The following is a 10,241-nucleotide window of genomic DNA, read 5'->3' as shown; positions in this document are numbered from 1 at the left end:
CATCTCTTTCCTCTCTCTTTCTCTCCCTCTCTCTTGCTCTCTCTCTCTTTGTCCCTATCTCTTAGTCTCTCATTCTACCTCTCTCCCCTCTATCTTTCTCCCTCTCTCTCCTCTCTTTCTCCCCATCTCTCTCTCATGCCTGAAGGCCACTTTAACGCTGTTAACAAACAGGCCTGAGGCCATCAGAGAAAATGTCCTACTTTAGAAAACACTCCAACTGCAACTCGATAGGGGTCTCTCATAACAATATGAGATTTCAACCTGTTACTGTGTGTGTGTGTCTGTGTCTGTGTCTGTGACTGACTCTGTGTGTGTGTGTGTGTGTGTGTGTGTGTACATGCATGTGTGTATCCGTGAGTGTGTGTGCGTGTGTGTATCCATGTCCATGTGTGTGTTTGTGTGATGGATAGTGAGCCGTGGGTGGGAGCAGCTTTTACTGGTCTCCTCCCTTCTCTCTGTGGCCAGGCAGCCTGAACGCACACAGCTGTTCGCCTGGCCTCCCCAGACATCCTTCTCAAACGGGGCCCCGCATAGAAGGGGACCCTGGAGGGTCCTAAAAAGTGTCCTGATTACAGCCCTGCATCCTCCACGCCAGGCCTGCAGCACTGAGTCTGCTTTATTGTCCATAGATGAGCATCGACCTCTTTCATTGGTCTGTTTGTCACAAAAGCCCATTTAGGATGCTGAGAGAAATTAATGATATTGCAGTATTTTTTTATATCTATATATGAACCACCTCCAACCACCATTAAGCTAACATCATGAAATGTGTGCTATTTCTACTGCCTCAGTCTTACATTCAGCACTCTGTTTGGTTTAGCATTGTCATTGTCAATTTTTTTTTTAAGGGAACCATGCAAGCAGAACAAATGGCATTTTTGAGACAGAGTTGTGTCTCAGGTGATGCAAACGCCCGTCATCATCGTCATCATCGTCTCGTCGCTTGATTGACGAACAAATTTAGCCACGAGCTCGCTTGCTCTGCTCACTCTAATCCGTGTAGAACAGAGATAGTGAGATGTGCATCTAACACCGCCTCCCCCCCCAAATCCACCCTGTCCTTCAACTGGGGGAAGTGGTGATGGTGGAGGTGGTGGGGGTGACGGGTGACCTAATGCCACTCAAACGCTGTTCAACATGCCCAAGACTGATTCATCACAGTAAATGGGATGGGCTGCCACACTTCAGTTGCATGCATACATAGCCAATTATGAGAGAGAGAGAGAAAGAGAGAGAGAAAGAAAGAGAGAGAGAGATGATACGGCTCTGACACCCGTGCTTTGCCAAGTGATTGCATCTCTCTGTTTTTTTTGATTGCAGCTGGTCAGATGATGACACTTTTATTGGCTCTGTCTGTTTTTGTTTGCCTGTTGCTGTGATGTTGCCCTGGCTGAAAGCCTTGGAGCGGGGGATGGGGAGGGGTAAAATAAAGTAACAAAAAAGTGATTTGGTGCTTAGACATGGACCATCTGCTGTGTGTTTGTGTGTGTGTGTGTGTGTGTGTGTGTGTGTGTCCTTGAGCATCTGCGATGTGCAAACAATTCCATCTCCATAGAAATAGTAGATTTAACATTTACTAATCAAAATCACCTCAGAATCATAAAACAAGCAAATATCCTTTAAACATCTACGGTACATTCGATAGACAACCTTCAACTACTCACAAAAAATAAAACAAAAACACATATCAACAAAAAATATACAATCAATAAACCCACTAACACTAGCACATCTACCTGCCACTTAAATTAAGCTGCATGCTCCCCCCCTGGCCCATCACTCTGCCTAGGCACTTAAAATGTCTAGCACAAGACCACCAGGTCTTCAATTTAGCCCAATTTGCATCAGTGCTTTCAGCATTCCACCTAATGACTGCTCTCCCCATCAGCATGCGCTGTGTTGAGATGGCCCTCACCCCGATGCCCCCGTGCCAAGCCGTGTGTGTGTGTGTGTGTGTGTGTGTGTGTGTGTCCTCTTCTACAGGAGCTGCTCGTGTTTACAGATCTGTTTATTTGGCTCTGATGCTAATCCATCACTGCTGCAAACGGGTTTGGGAACATAGATGGAAGGTGTGTGTGTTTTTGTGGTGTGTGTGTGTGTGTGCGTGTTAGATGGAAGGTGTGTGTTTATGTGTGTGTGTGTGTGTGTGTGTGTGTGTGTGTGTTATAACAGAATGGCTTGTTTATTGTGGATTAAGCAGATGAATGAGGATACCTTGGGGAGTGTTTTAAGAGCTGCCCTCAGCAGCCATGTTTAAGAAGCAGGGCCTTAGAGGAAGCGATCAATGCCTGCCCTCTGTAAGGTCACGCTGTCAGGCTACTTACCACCAAGCCAAGATTATTTTTTTATTTTTATTTTTTTGCCAAAAGCATTTATCCAACTTTTGTTTGTTGTTTTTGTTTTCTTTGTGTGAGACTCCTTTTGAGGCCCTCTGTGGAAGACTGAAGCAACAGGGTGCTTTCTGTCTCTCTCTGTCACTACATTATCATCACTATCATCATCATCAGCAGCACCACCATCATCATCATCACCATCATCATCACCATCATCATCATCATCATCATCATCACCACCATCATCATCATCATCATCATCATCACCATCACCATCATCATCATCATCTTCATCATCTCTCTCCATCTCTTTAATGTTACATTGATACATAGTCTTGCATCAGGATCTTATCATCTCTACTATCACCATTAGCCTTTATTCTGTCTGTGTCTGCATCCTCAACATCTATCTCTATCTCTCTCTCTATCTCTCTCTCTCTCTCTCTCAAGTCAATTCAATTCAACTGAGCTTGATTGGCATGACAAAAAATACCATTTGTATTGCCAAATCATTTTCTATCATACAGGTATTTAATAGTAGCATGTAAAAGAAAGAAAAACTAAACATCATACAGTACTGTAACAACTGTGTGTGTGTCTCCCTCTCTTTCCATCTCTTCACTATGACACTGAGATGCAATCCTTCATCATGACATCGTTGTCTCTTCTACCATGACCACCCTTCTCTCTCTCTCTCTCCCTCCCTCCATCATAACTCTGATATGCAGTCTCTCATCAGGACCGTTCTACACTATCACACCTCTCTCTATCTGTTTTTCTCCATCTCTCCATCATAACTCTGATATGCAGTCTCTCATCAGGACCATTCTACACTATCACACCTCTCTCTATCTGTTTTTCTCCATCTCTCCATCATAACTCTGATATGCAGTCTCTCATCAGGACCGTTCTACACTATCACACCTCTCTCTATCTGTTTTTCTCCATCTCTCCATCTCTCCATCATAACTCTGATGCACATTTATTTTCTTCTTCTTTTTTATGTCAGGTCCTTATGGTCCCTTCTTGACCGCCACCTTCCTTTTCTCTCTGTGTCTCTCCATCTCACTGTCGTACTACTACTGTACATACTTTTTGAAGTATATTTTTTGAGCTTTTTATGCCTTTAATGATAGGACAGTGGAGAGTGACAGGAAACGAATGGGAGAGAGAGCAGGGGTGGGATCCGGAAAGGACCACGGGGCGGGAATCGAACCCGGGTCGCCGGCGTACGGTGCAGGTGCCCCAGCCAGTTGCAGCTGGGGCCAGAGCCTTTTTGTCTCCTCTACCATCATAACCTCCACCACCACCCTTGTCCAGCTCCATCTCTCTCTCCATCACGCTGCTGTGTACTCTTTTGTTATTTACAATTAAATGTATTCATTTAACCGACATTTTTTAATCCAAAGTGACTTACTTATGGGGTACAACTTGGGGTTAAGTGCCTTGCTCAAGGGCACAGCGGTGGAAGCCGGGAATTGAACCCACAACTTTTCAGACTACTGTATGCTAGCGATAACCACTACGCAACCGCCGCCCTGTTGTCTCTCCTTGACCACCATCCTTGGCTCTGTCTGTCTCCGTTCCTCTCTCCGTCATGACGCTGCTGCGCACTCTTTCGTCAGTGCCTTATCTTCATCTCTATCCCCCTCATCCTCGTTAGCGGCCCCCGTGGCCCAGAACAGGGATTCGTCGGTGTCGGCTGCGGAAACGAGACGGGGATTAATCAGGGCAGCGGGGAGAACGATGGCGGTGGCGTCTCCTCTGCGAAGCCGAAGATTTGAAACAATTAGGACGAGCGCGAGAGCATGCGTGCGGGACGCTTAACCTCCCCTCGACCCTCATTTGGGTGATGGAGGACGCTACCGCTAATGGGGAAGGTGTTGCCATTTTTCAAATTGAAGTCGGCTAAACGAGGTGGACACTCGGTATGTGTGTGTGGTAGGTGGGGTGGGGGGGAAGCATGTGTGTGTGTGTTTATAAGAGTGTGTTTGGGGGCAGTGTGTGTATGAGAGAGAGAGGGTGTGTGTGTGTGTGTGTGTGTGTGTGTGTGTGTGTGTGTGTATATATAATACAGTATGTGATGTCACCTGTCTTCATCCATTCTCAGCTTTCTGAAAGTCATAGACCTGGGGAAGTGCTGGGATTGACATGATTATAATCTTTTCTGTCAAACAGCCATTTCTCTCTCATTCTCACTGGTTCATTCTTCTCAGTCTCCTCCATGACCTACTTGTTATCCTTAAGCTTAAGTTTTTTGCTTTAAAAGGTTATTGAAAGACCTGTGCTTGTGAGGTTTTTATGCTGCCATGTTTATTAACATACAATCCAAAACATTCCAATAAAGCTGGGACACTGCAAACCCATATTATGATGCAAAACATGTTGCTGCCAGAAGCCAAAAAGGAGGCCGATGGTGACAAGAACCTTGAACAGGTCTGGTTGGTTCTGGGTCACTTCAAGAGCCATCAGCCGTTACAGAGTAAGCCTGTGAATGACTGAATGGGGATAGAAAAGATAATGATGATGGACCTGTTAGGCAAGCACCATAGGTCGACATACTCACGGGGATGTCATTTCAAGTTTGAGTGGTGGTCATTTGCCAATTCGATCCTTACCCCATTTCCTGTCTCTCTCAACTGGCCTATCCATATATTAAAAATCAAAATGGCCAAAAACATATAAAAGAGAGCACATGCAGGCATCTACGGCTTATGTTTCTGTTTATGTATCAATACACAACAAAATGAACCACCTGGCTGAAATGTTTGACATTGTAATCCCATTTTGGACAGCAGGGGTTAGGAATCAGGCTTATTTTATAGAAAATACTTGTAAAACAAGCTCCGACTTCAGCACTCTAATTCCCACAGTAGATAAGCAAAACATGTATTCAAATTTTACTCCTGCCTGTAACACATGAAGTGCAAAATGTCTTCCAATATTCTGTCTGTGAGATGAGTAATGCCGATGTTACCCAAGGAACCACTGCTCATGTTTAAAACGTTAGGATACCAACAGAGTTCTTTTCTTTAAGCCTTTGAGTTGAAGGAACTGGGGAATAGAGTGGGAGTTTGGGGAAAAGTCTTCTTTAAAGGAGAAGGAGGGAAAAAAAACACAGCGATTAGAAAAGATTTGAGGTACTTTCACACCCCTCCGACTTCGCTATCTCCTCGGGTGCCTCCCTGAACACCGCGCCAGCACCTGTTGTCGTAATGGGCTGTGCCACGGGGGGACGTTTCCATGGTGATGGGCGCCGAGGCACCAACAACAACAAAAAAAAAGAAAAGAAAAAAAAGCGCGGCGTGGCTTGTCTCGCCTCGGTTCGTGTCGACTCAACTTGAAGCCCGTGTCTCTAGAGGACAAGGCCTCGGAGGCTCCTATTTAGAGAGAGCTGTGGTGCTGAGAGCAGCTTAAGCAACCAGGCCGAGCATGGACGACACTGTGTTTTCTGTGAGTTCTCTGAAGGATTGAGGGAGGTGCTGACGACAAGTGCCTTTGGCAGTTTATCATACATGCATCATGCAGTTATCATACATGTATCATGCAGTTATCATACATGTATCATGCAGTTATCATACATGTATCATGCAGTTATTCATGCTTTGAAAAACTGACTCTCCTCTACTGTAGACTGGCTCAATGTTGAATCCTATTGGGCAGTAGAATTGGCCATGTCTAAGGTGCCTTGGGGGTATATTGTGTGATGAAAATGTGTATGCTGCGGGGATTGCAGTTATCTAGAATAGAATATCAGTCAATTAAGTATGAACCAGTGTAACACCCACCAACGTAATAACTTTCCACCAAAGTAATACACCACCAATGTAATTCAAATCGGCACAAAATCAGCACGTTTTAAACGTAATAATCCTGCCAACGTAATAAATTCCCACCAACGTAATAACTGTTGCCTACTGCCAACGTATTGACCCAATTTCCCACCAACATAATCAATATTACGTTTGCAGGAAGTTATTACGTTGGTGAGAAGATTAAAAAAATATTACATTACTTCCTACCAATAAATCACTGATTTAGTGATATTATATCTTTTTTTATCAGTTGTGAGGGTATAGTTGTCAATAATTGTCACCATCTAAACCATCTCATGACCATAAAACGTTGTACCCCCTCATCCTTTACTTATACCTCAACAGCCACTTACAACAACCGGACAGACATAGAGGAGTATACAGACACTGTAACCTCTTACATCACCAAGTGCATCGATGATGTGACCCACACAAAAGACATCATCACTGGGCTAACTGGAAGCCATGGCTGACAGGGGGATGTCCTCAGGCTGCTGAGGGCCAGAGACAAAGCCTACAGAGCTGGGGATGAAGCTGGCATGAGAACAGCGAGCCAACCTGTCCCGCGGCATCAAGGAAGCAAAAAAGGAATACACTCACAAGATAACCACCCACTTCAAAGACAGCAGGAACGCACAAAGCCTACAAGCCCAGCCACAGAGCTGTGAGAGCAACATCCCTCTGCTCAACAACCTGAACCGGCTTCTTTGCTGGCTTTGGAAGCACAAAACAGCACCTGCCCACAGAAGACCCATCCCCCTCTACATGAGCAGCCCCTGTGCCTCTCTGCCGACAGCGTGAAGAGGACACTTGCTGCTATCAACACCGTAAGGCAACAGGTCCAGACAGCCCTCACGGACTACAAGCACCTGCCCACAGAAGACCCATCCCCCTCTACATGAGCAGCCCCTGTGCCTCTCTGCCGACAGCGTGAAGAGGACACTTGCTGCTATCAACACCCGTAAGGCAACAGGTCCAGACAGCCCTCACGGACTACAAGCCCGCGCCACAGAGCCACAGAGCCACAGAGCCGACAGCGTGAAGAGGACACTTGCTGCTATCAACACCCGTAAGGCAACAGGTCCAGACAGCCCTCACGGACTACAAGCACCTGCCCACAGAAGACCCATCCCCTCTACATGAGCAGCCCCTGTGCCTCTCTGCCGACAGCGTGAAGAGGACACTTGCTGCTATCAACACCCGTAAGGCAACAGGTCCAGACAGCCCTCACGGACTACAAGCCCGCGCCACAGAGCTGTGAGAGCAACATCCCTCTGCTCAACAACCTGAACCGCTTCTTTGCTCGCTTTGAAGCACAAAACAGCACCTGCCCACAGAAGACCCATCCCCCTCTACATGAGCAGCCCCTGTGCCTCTCTGCCGACAGCGTGAAGAGGACACTTGCTGCTATCAACACCCATAAGGCAACAGGTCCAGACAGCTTAAGGATGTCTTCACAGACATCTTTAACACTTCCCTGAAGCAAGCCATCGTCCCATCATGTTTCAAAGCTGCCACCATCATACCTGTGCCGAAGAAAACTGCTCCATCCTGCTTCAATGACTACCGCCCTGTGGCACTGACACCCATCATCATGAAGTGCTTTGAGCGGCTTGTCATGTCACATATCAAATCCATTCTCCCCCACCCTGGACCCCTTCCAGTTTGCATACCGAGCCAAGCCCGGTCTACAGAGGATGCAATCTGCTCTGCCCTCCACCCAGCCCTCACCCACCTGGAAAAAGAGACTCATATGTGAGATTGCTGTTTATAGACTTCAGTTCTGCATTCAACACCATAATACCACAACAACTCATCTGCAAACTTGACAAACTGGGACTCAGTACCTACCTCTGCAACTGGCTACTGGACTTCCTCTGTCAGAGGCCCCAAGTAGTAATGCGGTTGGCAACAATACCTCAAGCAGCATCACACTGAGCACAGGGGGCCCCCCTAAGGCTGCGTGCTCAGTCCGCTGCTCTTCACCCTGCTGACGCATGACAGCACTGCAACCTACAGCAACAATAACATAGTGAAATTTGCTGACGACACAACTCTGGTGACTCAATACAGGTTGGAGGTCGACCATCTGACCACGTGGTGCAGGGACAACAACCTCCTGCTGAACGTCAGCAAGACCAAAGAGATTGTTGTTGACTTCCGGAGAGGTCACACCCAACACCTGCCACTGACCATCGACGGTGCTGTGGTGGAGAGAGCGAGCAGCACCAAATTCCTGGGGGTGCACATCAGTGAAGACCTCTCCTGGACCACCAACACTGCATCACTGGCGAAGAGAGCTCAGCGCCGCCTGTACTTCCTGCGAAACTCAGGCGAGCAAGTGCTCCACCAGCCATCATGACCACATTCTACCGAGGCACCATTGAGAGCATCCTCTCCAGCTGTATCGCTGTGTGGGGAGGAAGCTGCACTGAATACAACAGGAAATCCCTGCAGCGCATAGTGAACACAGCTGGAAGGATTATTGGTGCTTCACTCCCCTCCCTGAAGGACATTTACACCACCCACCTCACCCGCAAGGCGACCAAAATTGTGAGTGATGCAAGTCACCCCGCTCACAATCTGTTTGATCTACTGCCCTCTGGGAAGAGGTACAGAAGCCTGCGCTCCCGCACTACCAGACTCACCAACAGCTTCATACACCAAGCTGTAAGGATGCTGAACTCTTTCCCTCCTCTCCCCCTCCACCCTCAGCTACATAACATCCTGGACATTGGACCCACAATGGTCGCCTGCACTCTCCACTTGCACACTTTACAACTTGTTGTTGTTGTCCTGAAAACACAACACTTCTGCTGCTCTTACATAACTTGCACCACTATGCCACTTTCTTTCTTACTTAGGTCAAACAGAACTACCCAGGCCTTTTATTGGCCTGACTTTGCACTAGTATTTTATTGACTGTCTATGCACAATTTCAACCAAATTTTGCTGCTCTTATTTTTTCATTATTATATGTGCCCTCTTATTTACTTATTTACTTACTTTTTTGTTTACTTGAATGTTATGTTTGTCTGTGGACTTAAATTGGTAAAATATGTCTTGTCTTCACCGTGGGATAGTGAGAAACGTAATTTTGATCTCTTTGTATGTCTGGAACATGTGAAGAAATTGACAATAAAGCTGACTTTGACTTTGAACTTATTATTTATCACCTTTACTAGGAGCCAAGCAAAGCTACATGGACACCCCTTGTGATCTTTTGTTCACTTAAATAAATGTCATAATTGCAGTCTGTGGCAGCCCTAGAACCATATAGTAAATATTTTTAAAATGTAGTATATTTATTGGGACTCTTCATGCAAAGTTGATTTGTCATCCATTGTGTTTTTGCCTTACATATAGTTCAACACCTTTAGTGGGGGCCAAGCAGATAACTGCATAGAATATCACTGTCTTTCTACCTTTAGTTATTTTCATCACCCTTTTTACTGGGGGCCAAGCAGATGTGAATGCACCCATTGTGTTTCTGCCTTCTCTTACTGGGGGCCAAGCAGTAAAGCTACAGTGTTTCTACTCTTCTGACTTATGTTTTGTTAATAAATAAAATGCGGAGGCAGAGGCAGAGCAGGTGTTCTTGACTTTAAGGAGATAGGTAAATTACCCCCAGAGCTTGAAAGGCTAGATCAGTGGATTTCAAAGTAGGGGCCGGGGAACCCTGGGGGGCCGCGAGGGGGTGCCAGGGGGACCTCAGCAAGTTGGAAAGAAAACTAAAAGCAACAAATAAATACATTTGAAAAATGTTAAATATACCCATTACTATGAGGGTTGTTATACAATGCCATTATAATAATGTGTCGCATATCTGAACATTATTTTCCATGATAATGACTGGGAATAATAGTAGAGTGATAGCTCTCATATAGCAGAAAGCCCCAAATGTAATTTTACACACTGTATGCTCCATCACAAAGTGCTTGTGGCTAAAATAATTATTAGGATTAGCTTAATGTATTTTTACAGTGCATGAAAATGCACTGTACTGTTCTTCCTAGGCTTCTGCTTCTCCTCTTCTTCTTCTTCTTCTTCTTCTAACGCAATTAATGCAGCTTCAACCGCTTAACGTAGAAAC

General features: G+C 45.9%; 1 protein-coding gene across 1 annotated transcript in view; it reads right to left on the bottom strand.

The window, feature by feature from the left end:
* Nucleotides 1–3,928: 3,928 nt before the first annotated feature.
* The window catches only part of LOC125289302 (glucosidase 2 subunit beta-like), a 98,927-nt gene continuing 92,614 nt past the window's right edge, over nt 3,929–10,241 (bottom strand). The window contains exon 10 of the mRNA XM_048236056.1: nt 3,929–4,035. Within this exon, the coding sequence (XP_048092013.1) occupies nt 3,929–4,035 (107 nt within the window). The remainder of the gene's footprint in view (nt 4,036–10,241) is intronic.

Source organism: Alosa alosa, chromosome 24 (genome assembly GCF_017589495.1).
Source record: "Alosa alosa isolate M-15738 ecotype Scorff River chromosome 24, AALO_Geno_1.1, whole genome shotgun sequence".
Lineage (NCBI taxonomy): Eukaryota > Metazoa > Chordata > Actinopteri > Clupeiformes > Clupeidae > Alosa > Alosa alosa.
Note: the sequence above shows the minus strand (reverse complement) of the source record. Positions and strands in the feature narration are given on the sequence as shown.